This window comes from Orycteropus afer, unplaced genomic scaffold, assembly GCF_000298275.1.
Source record: "Orycteropus afer afer isolate SDZICR_OR568_19922 unplaced genomic scaffold, OryAfe1.0 scaffold00145, whole genome shotgun sequence".
NCBI lineage: Eukaryota > Metazoa > Chordata > Mammalia > Tubulidentata > Orycteropodidae > Orycteropus > Orycteropus afer.
Window position 1 is genome coordinate 3,190,126 of NW_006921732.1, and position 25,500 is coordinate 3,215,625.

The 25,500-nt window shown below is 39.4% G+C and overlaps 2 protein-coding genes across 2 annotated transcripts in view; one reads left to right on the plus strand and one right to left on the minus strand.

Moving 5' to 3' along the window:
* OSBPL9 (oxysterol binding protein like 9) overlaps positions 1-17,194 on the plus strand; it is a 296,123-nt gene extending 278,929 nt beyond the window's left edge. The window contains exons 15-24 of the mRNA XM_007945882.2: positions 1,135-1,220; positions 4,177-4,348; positions 6,073-6,157; positions 6,779-6,889; positions 7,132-7,195; positions 7,314-7,454; positions 11,380-11,458; positions 12,457-12,548; positions 16,761-16,896; positions 17,120-17,194. Coding sequence (XP_007944073.1) covers positions 1,135-1,220; positions 4,177-4,348; positions 6,073-6,157; positions 6,779-6,889; positions 7,132-7,195; positions 7,314-7,454; positions 11,380-11,458; positions 12,457-12,548; positions 16,761-16,896; positions 17,120-17,194 — 1,041 coding nt within the window. The remainder of the gene's footprint in view (positions 1-1,134; positions 1,221-4,176; positions 4,349-6,072; positions 6,158-6,778; positions 6,890-7,131; positions 7,196-7,313; positions 7,455-11,379; positions 11,459-12,456; positions 12,549-16,760; positions 16,897-17,119) is intronic.
* Positions 17,195-18,707: 1,513 nt separating this feature from the next.
* The window catches only part of NRDC (nardilysin convertase), a 154,266-nt gene continuing 147,473 nt past the window's right edge, over positions 18,708-25,500 (minus strand). Inside the window, exons 27-33 of the mRNA XM_007945891.1 lie at positions 25,078-25,125; positions 24,756-24,808; positions 24,246-24,329; positions 23,599-23,689; positions 20,148-20,264; positions 19,047-19,136; positions 18,708-18,908 (exon numbers count right to left, since the gene is read on the minus strand). Of these exons, the coding sequence (XP_007944082.1) occupies positions 18,708-18,908; positions 19,047-19,136; positions 20,148-20,264; positions 23,599-23,689; positions 24,246-24,329; positions 24,756-24,808; positions 25,078-25,125 (684 nt within the window). The remainder of the gene's footprint in view (positions 18,909-19,046; positions 19,137-20,147; positions 20,265-23,598; positions 23,690-24,245; positions 24,330-24,755; positions 24,809-25,077; positions 25,126-25,500) is intronic.

Below are 25,500 nucleotides of genomic sequence, written 5' to 3' on the forward strand. Positions count from 1 at the left end.
ACAGCATCAGAACTCTAAGCACGTGAGAGAGAGTGGGTACCTCCCAGAACATTGTTTTGTGCCACTCCCAACAGAAATACTCCAGGTGGACAACTTCAGCAATCAGGAGCTCTTCAGTTGCTCATAGAAAATCCCACCTTGGAGTTTACAAACACGTATGGGTAGAAAAGCCATACTAAGTTATTTACTACACTGCAACCTAAATATGGTCATAGGCAATAATTACTACATTTAAAGGGATTTTTGATCATTCTGGTGCTGTGCTCCAATAATGAGTAATTAACAATTTGTTACAGATTTCAAAATAATCTTCTTCCATTTCCTAATGAAATTATTTCTATATTGGTTAATCCTCATCTTTTTCATCCTGTCTCCCCATATTTTAATTTCCAATTTCATTTACTTTTCTCTACCACATTTCCAGCCCCTTAGCATTTTCCTTTCTTGCCCCGTGTTACAGTTTGCTAATTCCCAGTCTTTATTCTCTTCTTCCCTTAGTTTATTTCTTCAGTTGCTCATTTAAAAATTTCTACTGTGTGTAATAGGAAATGACAGTATGAATAAAACTTCGTCGTGCATTGTAGGAGCTCACCATGTATTTGAAGACACTGGGAGGGTATGTGTGCATGTAAGATTTCCTAATACCTGTCTAGTGAAGACAGAGAAGCAGCAGCAGTAAGGAGAAATGTGCACATACTCCTAGAGTTAGGCTCAAATTTGAATTCCTCGTGTAGGACAGTGAGAAAATTTCCCTGAGCTTCATTATTTTCCACTCTAAAATAAGGATACTAATTTGGTCATCCTAGGGCTGTTGAACAGTTTAATAATAGAATGTCTATGTAACACCCCATAAGTACTCACAGGATTGCTACTGAGTATTTTGTTGTCCTTATTATACTTACTGGGGAAGAAAAGGGAGGTTGCACAGAGGAAGTGACAAGTTGAGTATTCACAACGTCTTTTGATTCTCTGCGGGGCAGGTTAATGGAACACTTTGGGAAGTAGCTGTCAAAAATATGCCTGGGCAGTGCTTGGTGGGTGTGACTGTGATTGGAATGAAATTTTTAAAAGCAACTGAGCAGTCTGTTTGTCTTTGGTAGACTATGAGCCTCAAAAAAATTGTGTGTTTTTCAGGTGGTTCTTCCAACATTCATTCTTGAAAGAAGATCTCTTTTAGAAATGTATGCAGACTTTTTTGCACATCCGGACCTGTTTGTGAGGTATTTGACTGAACACAGAATTTTTCCTATTTTTTAAGATGTTACTCAGTAGCTTTCTTCTTTTGCAGTATGGATGAATTCCTTCTACCTTTCATACAATTCTGGTTAAAAGAGGCATTGAATAGTTTGCTTATACACATACCCCTGCTTTTCCAAAGTTCACTTTATGCCACTTGCTTTTAGGAAAGGCCTGCATTAGTATCTGGTTTTGCTAACAGAAGAGAGTTTTGCTTTTATGAGAAAGCAAAAGGCAAAACAAGTATTCAACGTTTATTTTTCAGTGAGCCATCAAAGAGGCAGCACGCACCCAGCGCAGCGACAGTGGCATTGCCAAGCTCCTTCTCCAGGAACTGCACTCAGCAACTCGGCATCAAGCCATCTTAGCTTTAAAGTGTGTCTGTGAACACTATTTGTTAGTTTTATTTCAGGTTTTATGTGCTATTTGGTAGGTTATTTTTGGGTTAGGGAATGCTCAGAAACATTTGTTAATGATAAAATTGCTTCCTCATTTTACATCATTTCAGCTGAAAGGTTTTGTAAGAACGCTCTGCTTTCACATAGTGGTGGAGACCTGTATTGGGTTTCTGTTGTGGTAGTGATGGTGTTAGGTAACCAAATTTAACACCTAGAAGTTCTTAAGAGCCCGTTAATAGGTGGACAGTATTTACAGGGGGCAAGACTGTGAACTTAGCAGATGCAGGGACTTTTGATCACTGCTAAATTATTTACTCTGTAGCTCTGGTGGCATAGTGCCTAAGGCATATGACTGCTAACCCAAAGGCTGGCGGTTCAAACCCACCAGCCATTCCTCGGAAGGAAGGTTGGGCAATCTACTTCCATAGTGATACTGCCTCGGGAACCCAAGGAGGGGTCGCTATGAGTCAGATCTGACTCGATGGCAAACACAACGCAGCAATCCTGGTGAAGTTCAGATAACTGAGTGCAGCAAACCTTTCTGAAGTACTTGTTTGTTAAGTACTTTTATTAAACTGGAGAAAGAAAGAATAAGTCACAGTGTCAGCCCTTGCAGAGCTTATATTGGAATGCCCAGAATGATTCATAAACTTTAAAATTAAATATTATTATATATACATATACTAGAGACAGAAATAATTTTCAGAGGTGAGATTGATTTACAAGAAGGTAAATTCACATTATTTTTCACAGACAGCAGAAAAATTTTCTTGGGATGGGAGATGTTCCAATGGATCTTCTCTAATTATATTCCTTGGCCTTAGACTGGTTTACTGAAGTCAGATACAAAGGTTTCACAGTAGGTGGCAGATTGGCTGAGATTGATCTTTATCTTATCTTCTTGATGAAGATTTACATAAATATGGCAATGTTTAAACTAATAGAAAATTGAACAGATAAAATACAAACATTTATTGTCAGCTTGTGTAAGTAAAAATGGAAAGTACCAATTGATCATTAGATACGCGTTTGAGATTCAGGTTAATTTTTATCAGGGCTTTTGAACCAGTTCCTTCCAGTTTGACTCATATTGAGAATTTGCATTTCTATCCCAGATACACTGAATCAGAACCAGCATTTTAACAAGATCACCTGGGGATCTATAAGAATAATCTGGGATTTTGTTAAATGTGGATTGCTGTTCAGTTATATATGGGGTGGAAAGACAAATTTTCAGCAGGGGTCAACTAAAATGAACTGGTTCAAAGTCCTGATTTTCGTATGTGAGAATTTAAACATTGAGGTTTGTAGAGCAATCACTTAAATAATTAAATAGATAAGATAAAGTGGAATAGTAAAAATACTTGATTAACTTCAAAAAAAGGAGGAATGATGGAGCAAGGAACGAAGGCGACAGAAAACAAATATCAAGGTGATAGAATTAAACCAAAATATTAAGGTGATAGAATTAAAACTCTTATCATTAATTACAGTAAATATAAATGGAATACACACTTCATTGAAGATGTTGCGATTGTTCAACTGGATTTTAAAAACAAGATCCGTCTATTTTGCTATTTGTAAAGGAAGAGATTTTAAAGACATTGATTGGCTAAGAGTAGAAGGGTGGGCAGAGGTATTCCATCCCACTGGTGTAGGTGAATTTGTTATCAAAGGAGACTTTTAAGACAAGGAGTATTACCAGAGGCAAATAGGGACATTTTATAATGGTAGAAGGGCCATTTTATCAAAAATTAATGATAATCCTAAATGCCTATGTCTGTAATAACATAGCTTCAAAATATAGAGAGCAGAAATTGATTGAACTAAAGGAAGAAAGATAAATGCACAATCATAACTTGACATTTTTTCTAAGGCAATGATTGAATATATAGATCCCTCTTCCTCCAAACAAAAAGAAGAATAAAAGTCCTTAACGCTATAGCATATTCAGGTAACAACACTATCAGTAAACTTGGGCCAGTTGACCTTTCTAAACAGGACACTCTGTAAAATACATAGCCTTTTCAAATGCACATGGAACATTCATCAAGATAGATCATATACTGGGCCATGAAACAAGTCATTATAAAATGATTGAAATAATACATAGTATATTCTCTGACCACAAAAGAACTAAATGTATTTGAAGTTCTGGAATAAGCAAAACTGATCACTGGTGCAGGAAACTAAAAAAACAGTGTTTGTCTCAGGGTAGGGGTTGAGTTTGCTTGGACAGGGTCATGTGAAAACTTTGTGGAATAATAGAAATGTTCTGTATCTTAAGTGAGTGGTTGTTAATTACATAAATACCTACATTTTTCAAAACTCATCAAACCGTACATTTAAGATCTGTGCATGTATGTATACTATATGTATATTACTTGTATGTGCGTATTTTAAAAAGCACCTTTAGTGTAACTCCTGTTCTTGGGACCTCTCAGCCTGGCGCAGGGTGGACATCTCTTTGCTCTGAGGCAGAGGCATCAGCTTCTATACAGCCAGAAAGCAGGACATTAAATTTCATCTTTTTCCATTTCAGCATTAGTGACCAGAAAGATCCTAGAGATCGAATGGTTCAGGTTGTGAAGTGGTACCTCTCTGCCTTCCATGCGGGAAGAAAAGGATCAGTTGCCAAAAAGCCATACAACCCCATCTTGGGTGAGATATTCCAGTGTCACTGGACATTACCAAATGACACTGAAGAGAACGCAGTGAGTTTTGCATTGACATTTTTTAATTATCTTAAGTTACGTACTAGCCCAAGATCTAATTTTATTTGGGGACAGAGAATAATTGACAAAGACGATTATCAAAAGATGCTCACTTCCCATAGAACAATGTTGTTGCATCAGCATGTTTTCAAAATAGTGACCAAAGCAAAGAGTGGTGTGAGATGAGGATGGAGGTTTAGAAACAAGATCATGCAGCACCATGTAACCCATAATGATAATTTTATGGCATGTCACGATGTCATTTTGTTTTGAAAAAACCATTCTGATGGTTTGTGGAAAATAATTGGAAGGGGGCAAAAACTGAAGCAGGGAGACCTTGAGGAGGCGTTAGCTTTATTTCAGGAGAGAGATAGTTGATTCAAGGTATATTTGGAGGTGGAACTGACGGATGGAGGGAGGTACAGGAAAGGGGGTAATCAGGGATGAATGTGCTAAAGTATGTGGCTTTAGCAGTTGGTTGGTACCATTTACTTAAAAGAAAAAGATTAGATTTGGGAAAGGGAAAATCAAGAAAGAGCTCTAACTTGAAATGTAAAGCGTGAGGGGTCGATTAGACATGTAAGTGGAACTTTTAAATAAAGAGTTGGAATCTAAGAGTCTGGAGTTTAGGGAGAAGTCTGGGGCAGGGATAAGGCTTTTAGAGATTTTCGTATATAGTTAGGTGACATTTTACAGTCCTATGATTGGATGAAATCATCTGGGAAGGTGGTGGAAATGCGGAAGAATCAACAACCCAAAACTGAGCCCCAGAGTTCCAACATTTAGAGGTTTGATTTGAGGAAGAAGACCAGCAAGCAAGACTCAAATAAATGCTAAAAAAGCCTCTATGAGTTTTTTTTTTTCCTTTCAATAAATAGATGCCCCAAACCTACAGTGTGCAGTGTACCACATAATAATAGTCTTTCAGTAAGCATGACTCTGTATCTTTCCCTTTCTGAGTACATGTCACATGTGGTCATTACTGAAGACAGATGCAGTATGTGGCTGTTCCTGCTCATTTGGCAGGCATTAGTACTTCCCCACTCTACCAGGCCTGGCCCTGTATTAGGCCTATGATGCTTGCCTTCAAGAATCTCTTAGTCTAGTCAGAGAAACTGACACAAAACAGTGATATCAATAGTGTAATTAAGTGCCATAGTAGAAGTGTTCATAGGGTGCTTTCAGTGTGTCATCATCATTACTCATTCTTTGCTATCAAGTCAGCTCCAACTCATGGTGACCCCTCCTTGGATTTCCAAGGTATATCTCTGTGAAAGTAGATCTCCCAGTCTTCCTTCTGAGGAGTTTGTTTGTTCTTAATATAGTCCATGATACATTCAACATTCTTCACCAACACCACAATTCAAATGCATCAGTCCTTCTGAGGTCTTCCTTATTCATTGTCAAGCTCTCACATGACTATATTGTTGTTATGTGCCGTCGAGTCAGACCCAACTCATAGCAACCCCTCCTTGGGTTTCTGAGGCAGTATCACTACGGAAGTAGATTGCCCAACCTTCCTTCTGCGGAGTGGCCGGTGGGTTTGAACTGCCGGCCTTCTGGTTAGCAGTCAAATTGCCTTAGGCACTACACCACCAGAGCCCTCTTTGGGTGTGTAGAGAGAGCAATTTTAGCACCTTGGGAGGCAAGGACTCTAATTAGAGTCTTGGCAGTGTTATATTTGTTTCTACATTGAAAGAAAATGATGTTGTATTTGCTTACAGGAGCTAGTTTCGGAAGGACCAGTTCCCTGGGTTTCCAAAAACAGTGTTACATTTGTGGCTGAACAGGTTTCTCATCACCCACCCAGTAAGTTACAGAGCTCCTCTATAGCATCCACTCTCAAACAAAATGTTGTGTCTAAAGAGGGTCATTTAAAGCTCCGTAGTTGAGGTCACTTTACTCAGTTGTGTAGCTAGCTGTGTCATCCCTGTCTCCTGATATAGAATCTCAGTTGATTAGTTCCTTATATGTGTTCCTTGTATAAGTTCCAAATACTCTTAGCTTCACTGATTATAAATAAAAAGAAGGGATTTGGGAAGTCCACTTTATTGCTCTTAAAGTCATCTTAACACATAATGAGCTGTGCTATAGAGCCCTCAGCAATTTTGAGATGTTTTATATGAATGAGTTACAGTTTCTGCAAAGTGTATGTATTCCTGGCATATGAACAGAATATAAACCCTAAACATCTTATTCACTGCAATCTTAAGGCTAGAAATAATGGATGGGCTGGGAGTAGGGCATCCTTGCTGACCTGGAGAACGTACAGTCCTTTTGATTTTAAGTCTCCTGGATTGGCCACAGCCTCTCATTCAGGGAAGTTCCTGCCCACTTGTTTGTGTTGGTGAACAGGCTGGTTCTTTCCACAGCTAAGGGGGCTGGGAAGGTGGGTGGATAGTGCGTTAATTGAAAAGAATTTCTATTTAGTTTCAGCTTTTTATGCTGAGTGTTTTAACAAGAAGATACAATTCAATGCTCATATATGGACCAAGTCAAAATTCCTTGGGATGTCAATTGGGGTACACAACATAGGGCAAGGTGAGTCTGTGGGCATGGTGTGGATGAGAGTGTTAGGAGGGGAATATTTTGTCATACTGATATATGCTAAACACTTGTCTAGTAAGAGAAAATGGCCCCAGAAACCCAGACTCTGTGGCATTGTTTGCATGTCTGTATGAGGGGCAAGAGCAGGGATGGGTGTGAGACTGATTATCTTTCAGTTGAATGGAGTATCCCTCAACTGGACAACTCATCAGAGATTCTATCTCTTCTCTCTGCAGGCTGTGTCTCATGTCTAGACCATGATGAGCATTACATTCTCACATTCCCCAATGGTTATGGAAGGCAAGTAGTGCTGTGCCCCTTTCCTATGATCAGCAGCAGACTCTGCTATTCCTTAAACCACTCCCTCCTCCCTTTACTCTGAACTCTCAGCCTCACCTGAAAACTTTTGATTTGGCAGGTCTATCCTCACAGTGCCCTGGGTGGAGCTAGGAGGAGAATGCAATATTAATTGTTCCAAAACAGGCTATAGTGCAAATATCATCTTCCACACCAAACCATTCTATGGAGGCAAGAAGCACAGAATTACTGCTGAGATTTTGTAGGTATTTTATTTTTCTGCCTGGGTTCTCATCTGCTTATCTGAAACATGTTTTCTTCTGTCTTGAACTGTAATTTCCATGTTAGGAATTGACCATTTTTAAAGTTCTTTCTTTGTAAACTTGTCTCACATCTTGAGTGTCATGTGTCCTTCTGAGTCCCATATCCAGATACTTAAAGCCTAGATTCAGAACAATGTTCCTTCCTAAGAACTTGACGTGCAAATGAGTAACTGGAAGGGGTCTTTTCAGATTACCCTAGCTAACCATAGTTGGCTTCTGGGATTCTATGTACAAAATACTAAACAACAAAAGAAGATGTAAGGAATAAACAGAATCTCACTGTACCAAAAAGCTATTTCGGGAGGTTGCATATGATTAAGAATCAGTGGTATTGAAGGAGGAAGTCCAAGCTGTGCACTGAAGGAATTAGCAAGAAACAAGGCTCCAGGAATTGACAGAATACCGATTGAAAGGTCTCAAAAAAATAGATGCAACACTTAACGCACTCATGAGTTTATGCCGAGAAATTTAGAAGACAGCTAACTTGACTAACAGACTGGAAAAAAACTGTGTCTATGCCCATTCCAAAGGAAAGTGATCCAGAAGAATGTGGAAATTAGCGAGCAGTATCATTAATATCACACACAAGTAAAATTGTGCTGAAGATAATTCAAAAACAGTTGGCAGCAGTACATTGACAGGAAATTATCAGAAGTTCAAGCTGGATTTGGAAGAGTGCATGGAATGAGAGATTTCATTGCTGATGTCAGATGGATTTGGGCTGAAAGTTCAGAATAAAAGATGTTTACCTGTGTTTTATTGACTACACGAAGGCATTCAGTTGTGTGGATCATAAGAAATTATGGATACCATTGCAAACAATAGGAATTCCAGAACACTTAAGTGTGCTTATATAGAACCTGTACACAGACCAAGAGGCAATTGTTCAAACATTACAAGGGAAAACCGCGTGGTTCAAAATCAGGAAGGCTGTGTGTCATGGTTGTGTCCTTTAACCATACTTACTCAATCTGTATACTCAGCAACAAGCTGGACATTATGAGAAGAACACAGTATCAGGATCGGAGGAAGACTCAGTAACAACCTGCAATATACAGATGACATAACCTTGCTTGCTGAAAGTGAAGAAAACTTGAAGCACTTATTGTTAAAGATCAAAGGCTACAGCCTTCAGTGTAGATTACAACACAGCATAAAAAAAACAGTCCTCACAGCTGAACCAATAAATGATATCCCTATAAATGGAGAAAAGATTTTACTTGGATTCACCATCAGTCAATGCCCATGGAAGCAGCAGTCAAGAAATCAAATGATGTGTTGCTTTGGGCAAATCTGTTGCAAAAGACCAGTTTTCAAAGGATTAAAAAGCAGAGATGTCACTTAAAAACTGAGGTGCACCTGACCCAAGCCATGGAATTTTTGATGGCCTCAAATGCATGCTAAAGCTAGATAATGAATAAGGAAGACCAAAGAAGAATGGATGGATGCATTTGAATTGTGATGTTGGTGAAGAGTATTGAATGTACATACCACGGACTGCCAGAAGAACGGACAAATCTCTCAGAAAAAAATACATGTGCTTACTTTATTGGGTAATCTGTCCCTCAGTACAGCCAGAATTGCTCCTAGAAGCAAGGATGGTGATACTTCATCTCACTTACTTTGGACATGTTATCAGGATCAGGAGTCTCTGGAGAAGGACATCATGCTTGCTAAAACATAGGGTCAGTTGAACCTCAGTGAGATAGATTGGCACAGTGGCTGCAACAGTGGGCTCAAACATAGCAAAGATGATGAGGATGGTGCAGGGCTGAGCAGTGTTTTATTCTGTTGTTGTACCTGCTATGAGTCAGAATCTACTTCATGGTAACTAACAACAACTAGCTAACTCAGATCATGACTTCTGGCTCATTATTGGCAGACTGGACCATAAGCTAGTCTTTACAAGGAACTTCATTACACACACATGCACCCCTACACCTGAAGTCTCTCCCATGTCCTCATATGCCTCCATTTTCTGTGCCTTTGCCAGAAAAAACTAGTAACATCACATCTTGTAGGTATTTGCTTTGTCTCCATTTGAGACTCGTTCAATCAGAAAAAGGTAGCTGTACTTTCTCAGAAACAGTCGATTGGGTGGGTTCCCTGAAACAGGGCTGTCTACAGTGATACACCACAGGACTTCCTCTGCCCTGAGAGGCTTTATTGGGAACAGCATCCAGATTGAAGGCATACGACTAGTTGACTAGTTTGCCAGGGAGAAATGTAATTTGGATAACAGAATCTGTATCCAAAAAAAATGCTGAGCAAGAGGGAATCATGAACACAAGATGGATTTTAATTAAGATCAATTTAAAATCCAAAAAAAAAAAAAAAAAAAATTGCAGTCAGAAAATACAGGCAGGGCTTAGAGAGCAAACAGCACAATCACTACCATAATGCAGGTACACCACCCCCTCTCCCCACAAGTCAAAAAAAAAGCAGATTATGAAAATAGAATTTCCAGAACAAAGATGTGAGCAGGACTATTTCTCTGAGGTCCTTAGAGGTGACCAGCACCAACAGAGAAGAACTGCTAGCTCAGCAGAACTTCTGCCAATCAGAACCATATATAGTGGGAAAGGGAGCCTTTAAAGTTAGGAGCTGAAGGAGCTCTTGGTGGGAGCTTGAAATTAGGGATCTGATTGCACTAGCTTAGTGGTTCTTGAAATTTTTGGTGGCTGAATCCCTTTATACTTAAAAACTATTAAGGATCCCAAAGAAAGAAAAAAATTAGAATTGTGTATTAGAAGTTAGAATTGTGATTTTAAAATATTTATCAATTAGAAGTAATAAAAATAAGTTTTATGAAAATATTTTCTAAGACTTTTCTTTAAAACATTTGTTGATGATAGGCATTGTGTAGATATTTTAAAAAACAATGGCATTGTATGTTTTTGCAAATTTCTAATATCTGGGTATCTGGCTTAACAGAAAACAGCTAGATTGTCATAACTTCTTATATTCAGTCCTTTTTTACGTTACATATCACATAGGATCCAGAAAGCACTATATATAATCATGAGAAAATCATGAGTGAAAAAGACAAATAACTTGTATTATGAAAAAAATTCTGACTTTGTGGACCTCACTGAGAGGGTTTTGGGAAACTCCAGGGGTTCCCAGATGTCAGGTTGAGGATCACTATTAATAGGTATCTTTTACTCCTGGGGTTCTAACCATTTTCTCTCCCTTCTCATCCCCAGTCATGGAGGACACTTCCATTTCAGGCCAACTAGAAACTGCTTTCCTTCTTTTGGCCCATTCATTCTTCTCTTTCTACCTTTTTAGCGTTCTGTTCATGCCTCACTTTTCCTAACCTGGCTTTTGCTGTGATTATGTTGCCCATTTCCATACCTGCAGATCTATCACTGTAAAGTATAAGTAAAGGCCTCTCAGGGCTTTTGAGGAAGGGGCCCTTTCTCAAGGAAGGTATTTAAACCATTAGACCCAAAGATCCCTTTTAGTCTGAGAATGTAAGCCTGGTCTCTTCTATATTCTTCTGTGATACCATCCGTACCCCAGCAGTTTCCCTTGTTCTCCAGTGTCCATATAAGTTCACCACTAACCACTCTGAATCTCAATGGTGGTTTGTCTCCCTGACTGAGCTCCAAGCTGCTCAGGGGCAAGGACTGTGCCTAGCCTCTTGTGGCTGTCTTGCCCATCTCATGGGACCTGGGGTTAGTATACTGTTCAGGGGCTTCTTTCTACAGTTGGTCCTGGAGAATTCAGTTAAGCTGCTTTACCAAAGACTTCAGAGTTGCTCTTCTTTCCACTCTTGACTAGGTAGGCCACACTAACTAGATTCTCCAGTAATTTTCAACTTGAGACTTACACAAAACAAATGTTTCCTTTTCTGTTTAGCTCTCCAAATGACAAGAAGTCTTTTTGCTCAATTGAAGGGGAATGGAATGGTGTAATGTACGTAAAATATGCAACAGGGGTAAGAACCTATTTTTGTTACCTTTTTCAAGCTGCCCTGAATTGTAACCTGCCTTTTACTCTAGCTTCCTTCAGTTGGAAGTTCTCTTTAACCACTAAGGTCAGCTGTAATGTCATCTCTTAAAGGCAAGCCCTTTTCCCCTACCTCCTCCTTAAATAGTCAGGTGAAGAAAAAAAAAAAAAATGCCATCAGATCCGACTCATAGCGACCCCTCCTTGTGTTTCTGAGGCAGTATCTCTATGGAGGTAGATTGCCCAGTCTTCCTTCCGAGGAGTGGCTGGTGGGTTTGAGCCGCCAGCCTTCTCGTTAGCAGTCAGATGCCTTAGGCACTACGCTACCATAGCTCCTATCAGGATGGTTTTTTTTTTTTCTATTTCCCCCAACTTTCTTCTGCTGTCAGAACACCTTAATATATGTAAAACACTGGCACACAGCACCTAATAAATGGGAGCTGTGACAGTAGAATGTGTGGTATGCCCATAAAATTGAAGTGCTAAACTAATTTGTGTGTTTGTATACACACACAGTTACCAGTTTTATATTTTTAAAAATACATTGTCTAAAGCTAGTCTTAGTCCTCAAGGAGCTTGCAGTCCACAAAGCACCATTAAGTCCTCTAATTGTGAGTGGATAGAAAGTGGTATGAGAATAAATAAGCCAATGAACTGGATTTTGGATTTAAAGAATTTGAAATGTAAAAAGCACTGCAGTGTAGTTAACATTAGGATTGGTTGTTTATGGACTTTAGATCCCCAAGGGATTTTATCTCCAGCATGTGGCAGACAGCCATCTTGAAAATGTTTGTTGAATTGAGGTTTTGCTGACACTTAACGGCACACAACTATATTTTAGGCTGAAGACTGCATATGACACTCCTATTGTCTACATCATTAATGTATATAGGCTTTATTAGATCTAGTAAAGCCTTGGAAGATTTCACTTTCCTCCTAAAACAGTTTGAACAATAAAACGTTCATCTGCCTCTTTTTCTTTTCTAGGAAAATACAGTATTTATTGATACCAAGAAGTTGCCTATAATTAAGAAGAAAGTGAGGAAGTTGGAAGATCAGAATGAGTATGAATCCCGCTGGTAAGGCAAAATCTCAACTAGAACAGTTGCCAGCTGTTTGCTGAATGCTTATGCTGTTTGCTGAATGCTTATGCTGTTTGCCTACACATAGGGGCCACCACTCTTCTGTCAGTTTGTGGTACTGTGGTGGCTTGCGTCTTGCTGTGATGTGCTGGGAGCTACGCCACCAGTGTTTTAGATACCAGCAGGGTTAGCCATAGTAGACAAGTTTCAGCAGAGCTTCCAGAACTAAGACTAGAAGAAGAAGGCAATCAAATTCTGAAAAAATTGGCCCCGAAAAACCATATGAATTGGAATGAAACATTGTCTGATACTCCTCAGGTTGTAAGGCACTCAAAATAGGACTGGGAAAGAGCTGCCACTTCAAAGTAAAGGTGACCTTAATGACATGGATGGAGTAAAGTTTTCAGGACCTTCATTTGCTGATGTGGGATGATTCATAATGAGAACAGCTGCAAACATTCGTTAATAATCAGAACATGGAATATACCAAGTATAAATCCAAGGACAGTTGGAAGTTGTCAAAAATGAAATGTAATGCATAAAGATCCATATCTTAGGCATTACTGAGCTGAAATGGACGGGTACTTTAAATCAGTCATATGGTCTACTTAAGATGCTGGAATGACAAAGAGGAATGGCATTGCATTGTCAAAAAATTTCAGGATTTGTCAGTGATAGAATAATATCTATATGCCTACAAGGAAGACTAGTTAATACTATTAATCAAATTTATGTACCAACCACTAAAGCCAAAGATGAAGAAGTTGAAGATTTTTTACCAACTTTTGCAGTCCGAAATTGACCAAACACGCAATCAAGATGTACTGATAATTACTGGTGATTGAAATGTGAAAGTTGGAAACAAAGCAGCAACACCATTAGTTGGAAAAGATGCCAAAGAGCGCATGATAGAATCTTGCAAGAGCAGTGACCTATTATTCATTGCACATACCTTTTTCAGCATAAACAGTGACTATACACGTGGACCTCAGCAGATGAAACACACAGGAATCAAATTGACTACATCTGTGGAAAAAGACCACGGGGAAGCTCAGTATCAGATGAAATGTGGGAGGACATCATACATGAAAAAAGCAGAAAGTCATTAAAAAGGAGAAGAAAAGACCAAAATGGATGTCAGAAGAGACTCTGATACTTGCTCTTGAACAGAGAGTACCTAAAGTGAATGAAAGAAATGAGGTAAAAGATCTGAACAAAACATTTCAAAGAGTGGCTCCAGAAGACAGACTAAAGTATTATAATGAAATCAGCAAAGACCTGGAGTTAGAAAATCAAAAGGGAAGAATGTGTTCGACATTTCTGAAACTAAAAGAACTAAAGAAACAAGTCAAGCCTCACGTTACAATACTGAAGGATTCTACGGTCAAAATACTGAGCAATGCAGGAGACATCAAAAGATGAAAGGAATAAATAGTCACCGTACCAAAAAGAATTGATGTTCAACCATTTCAGGGGGTAGCACATGATCAAGAACTGATGGTACTGAGGAAGAAGGCGGCATTGGCCAAAAACAAGGCTCCAGGAATTGATGGAATACCCCATTGAGATTTTCAACAAATGGATACAATTCTCGAAGCACTCACTGGTTTATTCCAAGAGATTTGGAAGACAGCTACCTGGCCAACCAACTGGAAGAGATCTGTATTTGTGCCCATTCCAAAGAAAGATGATCCAACAGAATGTGGAATTTATTGAACAGTATCCTTAATATCACATGCAAGTAAACTTCTGCTGAAGATTATTAAAAAATGATTGTAGCAGTTCATAGACAGTAAACAGGGAACTGCCAGAAATTCAGGCTGGATTCAGAAGAGGACATGAATGAAGGACAATCAGTATTGATGGCTGAAAGCAAAGAATTCCAGAAAGATGTTTACCTACGTTTTATGGACTGTGTGATAATAACAAATCATGGATAACATTACAAAGAATAGGAATTCCGGAACACTTGTGCTCATGAGGAACCTGTACATAAACCAAGAGGCAGTGGTTCAGACAGAACAAGGGAATACTGAATGGCTTAAAATTAGGAAAGGTGTGTGTCAGGACTGTATCCTTTGACTGTACTTACTCAATCTGTATGCTGACCATATAATCTGAGAATCTGGATTTTTTTAAGAAAAATGCACCATTAGGATTAGGAAGAACCATCAACATCCTGTGATACACTCAGCTGACGCAACCTTGCTTGCTGAAAGTGAAGATGTGAAACACTTACTGATGAAGACAGACTACGTTCAGTATGAATTACACTTCCATATAAAACAAAAATGATAATGGAGAAAAGTTGTCAAGGATTTCTTTTTACTTGGATCCATAATTGGTGCCCTTGGAAGTAGCAGTTAAGAAATAAAGCAAAGTGTTGCATTGGGCAAATCTGTTGCAAAAGACCTATTGAAAGTGTTAAAGAGCAAAGATGCCACTTTGAAGGCTAAGGTGTATCCAGCCCAAGTTATGGTATTTTCAATAGTCTCGCATGCGAGCGCTGGACTATGAAACAGACCACAGAAAAATTGACGTATTTGAATTGTGGTGTTGGCTGAGAATATTGAATATACCACGGACTGCCAGAAGAAAGAACAAATTTGTCTTGGAAGAAATACAGCTGAATGCTCCTTAGAAGTGAGAATGGCCAGACTTCATCTCTTGTACTTTGTCATGTTATCAGGAGGGAGCAGTCCCTGGAGAAGGATATCATGCTTGTTAGTGGGTCAGAAAAAAAAAAGTTAAGACCCTCAACGAGGTGTATTGACATACTGGCTGCAACAGTGGGCTCAAGCATAGCAAGGATTGGGAGGATGGCACAAGACTAGGCACTGTTTCTGCCATTCTGTTGTGCATAGGGTCAGTGTGAGTCAAAACTGACTTGAAGGCACCTAACAAGAGAACACATAAGGGCAGGGCAGATTTGGGGGACAGTATAACAGAGTACAGACTGAGTTTATATGCCTCAGTCAGTCGTCAACTCCACCATTTAACTAGCTCTATAACCATGACTAAGCTACCTAGCCTCTCTCTGCCTCATTTCCTGAAATGGGAGCTACCTCGATGTTGTGTGTACTAAATGAGATAAACATGTAGCTGACATATGATGATTAGCTTATAGTAAGCACCTAGTATATATTGGCTTATGCTCATCATCCCTATTAGAGAGGTACTGGTGGAGTGCCACTTGAGAGGTGTTTTGTAAAATACCCTGGGTTGTCTTTATTTTAAAAAACTTTCACCCCTGAACATTTCTATATGTCTCTCTAAAATGATGTTAAATCATTACCCATGTTTTTTTTAAAAAAATTAGTAATGCCTTAATGTCATTAAATGTATAATGTTCAATTTTCCTACTTTCTTAAATGTCATTTTTTTTTTTTTTTTTCTGGTTTGTTTGAATCAGGATCTAAATAGGGTCCAGAGATTGTCAATTTTTGAAGAACCCTATAAAAGGGATCTATAAGTAGTGTGAGGAATCACATGCCAAGTTGTTGGTTTAACATATTAGGGGGATTTATTCCGTGAAGGGGATCTTACAAATCATTACCCTGCTTCTTGTCTCTAGTTAATTTCTTTAATCTACTTGACTAGTCTGACAGTTCATTGTTACTTAATTGGAAACATACAGAAATATATGCTCTGCTACTAATTATACAAGTAGTTATTAGGCATGACCACTTTTCTAGATCTAAGTGTTCTCACTTGCAAAATGACACATTTGGACCATTCTTAGAAAGCCATGTGTGTTACTCCTTAAACCTCAGATTTCTCTCTTGACCCTTACTTGCTCCATTTAAGCTATTTTCTCCAAATTCTCATTGTTAAATCCAAGGGCATTTTATAAAATTGAGCAACTCAGCTCTTTAACCCTTTCAGTTTGTGGTAAAGAATCTTAAAGTTCTAGAGAGGTCAGCTGACTCCCCAAAGGTATAGATACCCAATTAGAGGTAGAAATAGACGTGGAATCCCAGGCTCAGAGCTCCTGCTGTTCTTCCTCCTGTGTTATTTTTACTGTCTTTCTGCTTATCTCTTTGACAAGTAGGAGTCCTCGGGCCTGTTTTTCTGTTCTTTAGGCTGTGTGATAGCATTGAAAGCCACTTCCCTGTATAGTTACTTTTCCATTATACTCAGAGGTGGCTTAGCCTTTTAGCCAACTCCTCTGTCCATTTAGATCTTAGCACACTGACTTTTTTTCTTTAGTCTTTGGAAGGATGTCACATTCAACCTAAAAATCAGAGACATTGATGCAGCAACTGAAGCTAAACACAGACTTGAAGAAAGACAAAGAGCAGAAGCCCGAGAAAGGAAGGAGAAGGAAATTCAGTGGGAGACAAGGGTAAGCTTGCTTTGGGGAGCTGTAACGCATTAATTTTTTGATGAGTGAGAAATGTCTGTTAGTGCCAAACATTTTTAAATAAGCATAGTGATGAACACGATGATCCCTGGTCCCTGCATGAAATTCACCCTTTAGTCTAATAGGAGAAGACATGAAATTGAAGCCTAACAAAGAAAAAGTACAGAACAAATGTGTTACTGAATTCTCCTCTTTTCTCTTACAGTTATTTCATGAAGATGGAGAATGTTGGGTTTATGATGAACCATTACTGAAACGTCTTGGTGCTGCCAAGCATTAGGTCGGGAAATTAAAGTTTACACCTGATGACCAGGGCAGGAGGCGTAATTGCAACAATCAATCTTCCTTTGGGAGAACCTGGTTCACTCCCTTCTTATTGCAGTGGTTCCTATCTCAGGGATACTGGACTTTCCAATGCAGATGAACAATTAAAGCAAGAAATGCTTCCCTTTTTTCCTTTTCTGTGGCAGTTAAGATTTTGACGTGAATCCTGAGAAAAACTTCAGGCTTAGAAAACAAGATGTCTGATCCTTCTCCAACCTCCACATTTTGAAAAAGCATTTGTACACCCCAGTCTCAAACTCTGCACACTAGTGCTGCTGTTGAGTTATATGACATTTCCTTGTTCATATAGTCTTGGGTCATATATATATATGTGTGTGTATATATATATATGTGTGTGTGTGTGTGTATATATGTATGTATATATATACACACACATATACACATACATACATATACACACACATACATACATATATATATACATATACATATAAAATATACTTGATGTCAGATTTTGCATATACTCCATCTACTGTAAATACTCATTCCTTTCTTTTAGAGAATTAGTGCAATGTATTAAAATCAAGTGTTAGGAAATTTCATGGTCTCACCAACAGTAACTTTTATTTTGGAATTGAACTATTATTGTATCTAACCTTGGACCACAGTTTAATTATATTCAGTGCTGCTTCTTAAAGCTTCATAAAATGATTTTTCCAACTTCTTTTTTTTTAAATATGTTTCTTTTATTATCTTTATTATGGTTAAATTTCAAACCATGTATTTGCAACCTTGATTATAGGAGCTAGCTTTTCACAGGATATTCCTAAAACAGTGCAGTCCTTCCTTTTCCTCGACCCCTCCCTTAACACTGTAATGGGTTCTGTGTTCTGTCTTTAACACTTATCATGTTGTTGTTCTCCAAAAAGTCTTCACTGAACTCATGCAGCACATGTGGGACTACCACCATTTCATCCAAAAATACAACATTTTACTGCCTTAGAAGGCTCCACAAGAGTGTTTGTTTTTTAATAAATGCTCTTTCCCCTCCCCACCTCACACTTCAACAAAATATAATACAAAGAATGCAGTTGCAGCAAATGGCTCATTCTGAAGTGAAATAAAGATACAGAACTATCTTTATTTAAAAATACATTAAAAAACAAGTATTACTATTATTAGTACCTAACATGTAGGTACTAATAACATTATCAGTTGCATAGGGCTTCTTAAGGCTGGCATACAGAACTGGATTCTTAATCTGAGAGGACACAGCCCAGGACTTCCTAAACTGCTGCCACAAGTTCTTTGGGCACGTTTGGCCCACCTTGCTAATTTCTCTTTTCCAGCTGCTACAAGGTTACTCAACAGAAAAGAAGAAAAAAATGTTAAATTCTATGATGCCAGTGGAAAACTTGAATGGAAGCCCTAAGGCAATAGTAGTGTAACTTCATAAGATACAAACACATTTTTAAATACACATTGCTTCAGGCCAATGAGACTGCAGTTTATTTGACTATTTTATGGTAGGGGAGAAGGTTAAGTCTTGATGTGAAAGCCCTGATATCAGTAATAGGCATGGTAGAATCTGCCAGTAGAGGAGAAGTTGGCAGGTAGGTTAGCTGCATCAGTTCACCATAAGAAGAGTCTGAATCTTCACCAGAAGGAGTGCTGTCATCTTCCAGCTCATACTTCCCATACCCAACAACCTGAAAGGGTCCAAAGACAAGGTGAAATACATGCTGACCGTATTTGAACAGAGACATAGTTAAGCTCCCTGATAACCCCAAATGAGTGGGTGATAACACTGTAAAGGATGGAGCTACAGCTATTTCAACCATACTCACATGAACACTGAGCATTTTACTTCCTGGTCCTCTATGAGCCTTGAACCAGCTGACCAGGTCTGCTTTTGAGAATGACTTCAGTGCTTCAATCTTACAAGGGGAGGAGAAGATAGGAAAGAAACAGAAGCTATGAAGAGAAAAAGCACCACATTTTCTGGAGAGAGGGTTCTAATTAAAAGTAACCCCAGGTAGACCTCTTTGGTAATGTTCAGCAAATAAGTACAATATTTACTTATTCTCTTTGGTAATGTTCAGCAAATAAGTACAATATTTACTTATTCTAAGTTTGAGCTTGCCCCTAAACTTCTGAGGCCAAGTAAAGATGAGCCTCTGTGATGCCCTTTCATGTTGAGGTAGGTGGCAGGTGCTGTGATTACAGCTGAGTACCATACAGTGAACCAAGAACCCAAGTTACCTCTCAGTTACATGGTTACTGCATACTTTGCCTTGAAAAAATACTGAAACAGATGAAGAGCCAGCTTTACCTGTGCTGCTGCTAGTAAGAAAATTAGAGTGCCTTAACATGAGCTGTCAACTCTTGTTAAATAATTCCTGCCTCATAGCAGTGAATGTCCTTTGGTAATTAACCTCACAGAGTCTGTTATCAGAGATGATTATATTCTCAGAGGATTACAAGACACAGAACTCTTTTGCAAGTGTTTTACTACTCTGCGGTAGAAGGTGTCAAGTGATCTGTGCTTGGAAAATCATTAAATCTGGAAGAACTCCATGTTTATAAACACCAGAAGTTTTCCATTTTCTTTAAAAAAAGGGAGCCCTTTTTTTCCCCAAAAAATGTGGTAAACGTCAACATGTAACACAGAATTGGACCTGCTCTGGTTGAAATGGAGAAGAGAATAAAGTTTAGCACCCTGCTTACTTGGCTACCTACCTAAAGTGCTAGAAAAGCCAGGCTAAATATTCAAGATTTGATTAATCAAGTCAACAAATGGACAAATAAATAACCAAGCTAGGATGCGGGCCCTGGGTTTCTCTTCCAGGCAGTGTTGGTCGGTTTGGCTGTGATTCTCTACAATTAGGAGCCCCACCAAGCCCCTATGCAGCCTTTTAGGACTGTCGAACTCTGAAAACTGTTACTACCTCATGGGCAAGACGGTCAAAGAGATACTGCTGTGTCACTACTTCATTCCAGTTCCTATCCACTTCCTCCCCAAGGTGGGTATCCTCGCACTCCTTCAGCTTGATCAGAGCTGTGACCTGTGCCCAACAGAGAAAGAGATCTTCAGGCATAGCATCACACCACTTCCCCCAGAATACACTTGGCCCTGTTCAGTATGGCCTGTGATAGACCCACAATAGTCTTTTCACTTGGGTCTTGCCTAAGTTCTTGGAAAATAATGTTTGAGAGACATTATTATCAGATTAAGGTAAAGCTACAAAACTCCAAAACTGGCTGGTATATACTGCTTTAAGACTAGTGTCTGGAAGATGGCAGAATAGGCAGACACGCTCCAGAGACCCTCTTCAACAAAGAAAAGAGAAACCAATTGACAAGAGATACAGAAGGTAATCCTAGAGCCCTGAGCTTTGAAAGGAAGTATACAGAAGTGGATTAGGCACTAACTAGTGGAGAAACCTGAACGAAAATGAGTACAGACACGGAGCAGTGGACTGTCAGCTACTCTATCAGGACCAACAGCCTGAATATGTCCAAGTGGTGTTGAGACCTGGGAATTGACCTAAAGATCAGCCCTGGTTACCAAGGGCTGCAGGGATGACTATGCTGGTGGCCTATGACTAGGAAAGGAAACAGCAAAAAAGGAAACAGTCTGAGCTATGGACTTTCAGCTATCTGGAGGGTGCAGCTATTCTGATTGTTTACAAGCAGTGGCCATTTTGGAGATTTAAAGTGACTAAGGGTGCAGCCATTTTGAATGTTTACAGTTGGTGGCCAGTTTGGATTTTAAAGTGACCGCATTCTCATTCGGATTCCAGGGACCAAAGAATAGGCTCCGTTTGCCAAGGATGGCAGGGACATACGGGAGGCTGAAAACGGGAAAGGAGACAGGTGGTAAGTGTATAAGTGCTGCCAACTATCAAATAGAGGAGCACAGTACAGTACCCTGCTTATGTTGCTAACATCCAAACCAAAGCGAAAATTGTGGGCAAGTCACTCCAGCATACAATAACCAATTAAATATAAACACAAAAATATCACAATGCCTTACAGGCAACAGAGCATCACAGTACACACAAAGAAGCAAGATAGATAAAACAGGAGAAACAAGGGACCAGGATACAGACCCAAAACACATCCCTGACGAAGACATAGCATTGGAACTCCCTGATAAGGAATTCTGAAGAATTATATTTAGATATTTTGAACCAATTGAGAGACACATCAAGGAAAACACTGACAATTCTGAGGAAAACACAGAACGCTAGAACAATTTCAAAAGACAATACAAGAACAAAATGACAAAATAAATGAAAAATTAGAAATGACACAAAATCTACAGACAGAAATCCAGAAGATTAATACTAAATTGTCAGAAATAGATAACACCAATTGAATGGGCAAAGGAGTAGAACTGAATCAATGGAAGACAGAATTGGATTGAAGGCAAATACCTAAATATTTCTTTGGAAAGGGAACAGTCAGAAAAAACGTCAAAACAAAATGAAAGCCTAAGGTTCATGTGGCATACCATCAAAAGGAATAATCTATGTGTACTCAGAATTCCAGAACAGAAAAAGACAAAACCACAGAAAAAATTGTGGAAGATTTGTTGGAAGAGAATTTTCCTGGCATGTTGAAAGATGAGAATATATCTATTCAAGAAGTCCAGTGAACCCCAAACAGGATAGACCCAAAAGAAAGTTAATAAGACATTTCATCATCGAACTCACCAAAACCAAAGAAAGAATCCTAACAGTAGCACAGGAAAAAAAGTTACCTACAAGGGGCAACCAATCAGACTAAGCTCAGATTTCTCGGCAGAAACCATGCAGGCGAGAAGACAATGGGATGGTATATATAAAACCCTGAAAGAGAAAAGTTTCCAACTAAAAATTATATACCTGGCATAACTGTCCCTCAAATATGATGGTGAAATTAGGACATTTCCAGATAAACAGAAATTAAGGAATTTTTAAAACCAGACCAACTTTACAAGAGATGCTAAAGGGAGTCCTTTGGACAGAGAACCAACAACGGACCATTAACACACATGATGACATAACCCAGAAACCAACCCAGTTATAGAAGTATTCAAAGTAAATAAGGCTACAAGATTGTAAACAGGGAACCAGAGACATCAATTGACAAATGAGGACAACTACAAACCAAAAAAGTAAAAAAGCAGTTACAGAACTTCTAAATGGTAGGGAAGTAAAGACACGTACAAGATAGAACAGACTGTTCTAAACTTGGGAAGAAATTATAAATCGGAGGGTAACATCAAAGAAAAATGATAAACCTTCCCATCAAAATAAAAAAGGAGACCAGGACAAATATTCAGCAAACACTAAAACAATAGCAACAAAGGAAGTGATAACACAATTCATAAACAAAACAAGCTCAGCACAGAAAATTAGATGGAACAAATCAACACCACAAAAAATCACATAACAAAATGACGGCAACAAATTCATACCTGTCAGTAATTACATATCTGACAAGGGATTTATCTCTCAAATTTATAGAAAACTCCCAACACCTCAACAACAAAAAGATTAACAATCCAGTTAAAAAATGGGCAGAAGAAATGGACACTTCACCAAAGAGGATATTCAGGCAGCCAACAAATACATGAAGAAATGCTCATGATCATTAGCCATCAGAGAGATGCAAATCAACAACGAGATACCATCTCACCCCAGTACTAATGGCAAAAGTTCAACAAGACAGAAAATGGCGGATGCTGGCGAGACTCTGGAAAGACTGGGACTCTGATCAGCTGGTGGGACTGTAAGATGATAGCGCAACCATTGTGGAAAACAATATGGCGATTCCTTAAAAAGTTAGAATTAGAAATACCCATTTGACCCAGCAATCCTATTACTAGGTATACATCCTAAAGAAGTGAGAGCCAGGACCAGAACGGATACATGCACACCCATGTTCATCGTAGCACTATTTACAATAGCAAAAAGATGAAAACAACCTAAATGCACATCACCAGAATAGATAACCAAACTCTGGTACATACATACAATGGAATACTATGCAACCCCAAAGAATAATGTAGAATCTTCAAAACACTGCATAACATGGATGAACTTGGAGGACATTATGCTGAATGAAATAAGTCAATCACAGAAAGACAAATATTGTATTAGTTCATTATTGTAAAAAGTCAAGGAAAGATTTATATATGGAAGGGAACTTTATTTGTTGGTACCAGGGAGGGAAGGGGACGGAACACTGCCAAAAAAAAAATGCATCGACCCATGTCACTTTAGTTTTGTGTATTTCACTGTATGTAAATTATACTTCAATAAAATGCATTTTTAAAAAAATAAGACTGGTATCTGGTGCTGAGGGCTGGTGTGGGCCAAAGGCAAAGAGCAGACCTGTTCAGTCACCTACCTGGGTGTTAAATGCCTCTTCAGTGAGGTTCTCGATCTTCTCCTCAAAGCTAGAAAGAAACTCTTCTATCTTCTTATCAACAACTTCAGAACTGAAACAAAATGACTTCAATTAAAAGTCATCAGAGACCTACTCTAGGGCAGAAGGCAGTCAATGGAGGGAGTTAGGGCTAAGGCATACTTCCAGGAAAGAGGCTGAAGTGTCTTCACAGGGTTTAGTACTCTGTCCCCAAACTGGTGGAGCAAAAAGAACAGGGAAGAATCCTTCCTCCCCCCCTGCCCAATTTCTTGGTATTCTCAGAGCATTGACACCATGCCTGACCATCCTAGAGGCGGGGACCGACAGCCTAACACTTTGGTTCCAGCATGAATGCCAGGCTCCTTGCCTTTCTTGTCCTCAGGTCTGCTTGACGAAAACACTGGCAAGTTCAGCACAAGGACCACTGCACTTGAGTCAGGCCCCAGGGGGCCAGTGGACTCACTGATCAGTCCTGGATCAGCCCATCTAGGAACCCCTGAGCCCCAGCAAGTGACTAAATGATGCAAACCCTGTTTAAGGTTTGAGTCTGCAGCATAAAGCAGCACATGTACCCCAACGCTCCATGTGTTCTAGAATAACAAATTGGGCCCATCTAATCACTCACTTACTTGTATTTGGTTGCCTGGGTCCCCACAGTGACAGAGAAACCTAGAATCCCAGATGTATTCCTACAGGTAGGGTAGACATGGTACCTACAATGGCCAGAATGAAAAGTTCTGTAAGCTTACCCTCCCTTCAAAGGCACTAGAAATGAACAGAAAAGGTTTCTAATGTCCTTCTAGGACTTGGAGGCCCTGAAAGAGGATCCCCAGAATTTGCCCCAAGACAAAAGCCTTGGGCTGCATGAGCATGTTTTTTCATTCTAAGGTTAAGGTATCCACCCTTCTGATCTGAGAACCACAGGCTACATTTTTATCTTGCTAATCCTAAAACCCAACCAAACTGAAAACCTGATCATGGGCCAAAATGCAAATTCCAGAGTTCTGACTAGTAGGTAGGATTATGGCATGGAAGAACCAAAGAACTGAGGTTGCTCAGTCAGGTTTCTGATATGCCTCAGTCTGCAAAGCAAAACCCAGACAGTTACTTGAGCCCAGTGCCCTTGTTAGTAGACTTACCCAAGGGTCTGCTTGGTTCGAAGGAAGTCAAAACAAGGCTCTTCCATGTGCATCTGTAATTCAACATACTACCCATCAGCCCAACTCCTCCCAGCAGAGAAACTTCCATCCTGCCACCCAGTGTTCTAGATGCCTCCAAAGTCCAGCCTCCCTTACTGCTTTCTCCCTAGAAGGCTCGGGTCTCCTGACCACACTTACACTGGGGGAGAATACTCACATACTGAACTCTCTCCCTCCAATCAGAGGTCTCTGACTATCCCAAACCCTAATCCCCAGGCAACCATCAGGCCTCCTACAGACTGATTACCCTTTACACACTCACCACAAGCAGCTCCATAAGGGTATATTCTCTCAGACTCCTGGTTCCTGACTGAAAAGAGAATCTGGTCACCTGAAAATCCAGTGGCTTACAAGATTTTTTTTAATAATCCAGCTATTTCTGGCAACCACTTAAGTTTATCTTTCCCACCTCTTCATTTCCCCACAGGAGCTCATTTTACCCTCTATTGCCATAATTTCAACCATTTTCTTTCCATTTTTGCCTCCCCACTAGTCTGAAGCTCTGTGAGGACAGAGAACCTGCTTGATCATTTGCATTCTCAGCACTAGCTCAGAACTGCAGGCAGGCAGGTTAGTCCAATAATCCCTGATCTGCCAGTTTCTGCCCAAAGGACCCATGGGACATATTCTAAATTCAAGCACGTGAGTGTCAAGATCTTAAAGGAGGAGTGCAGGAAATATTGGG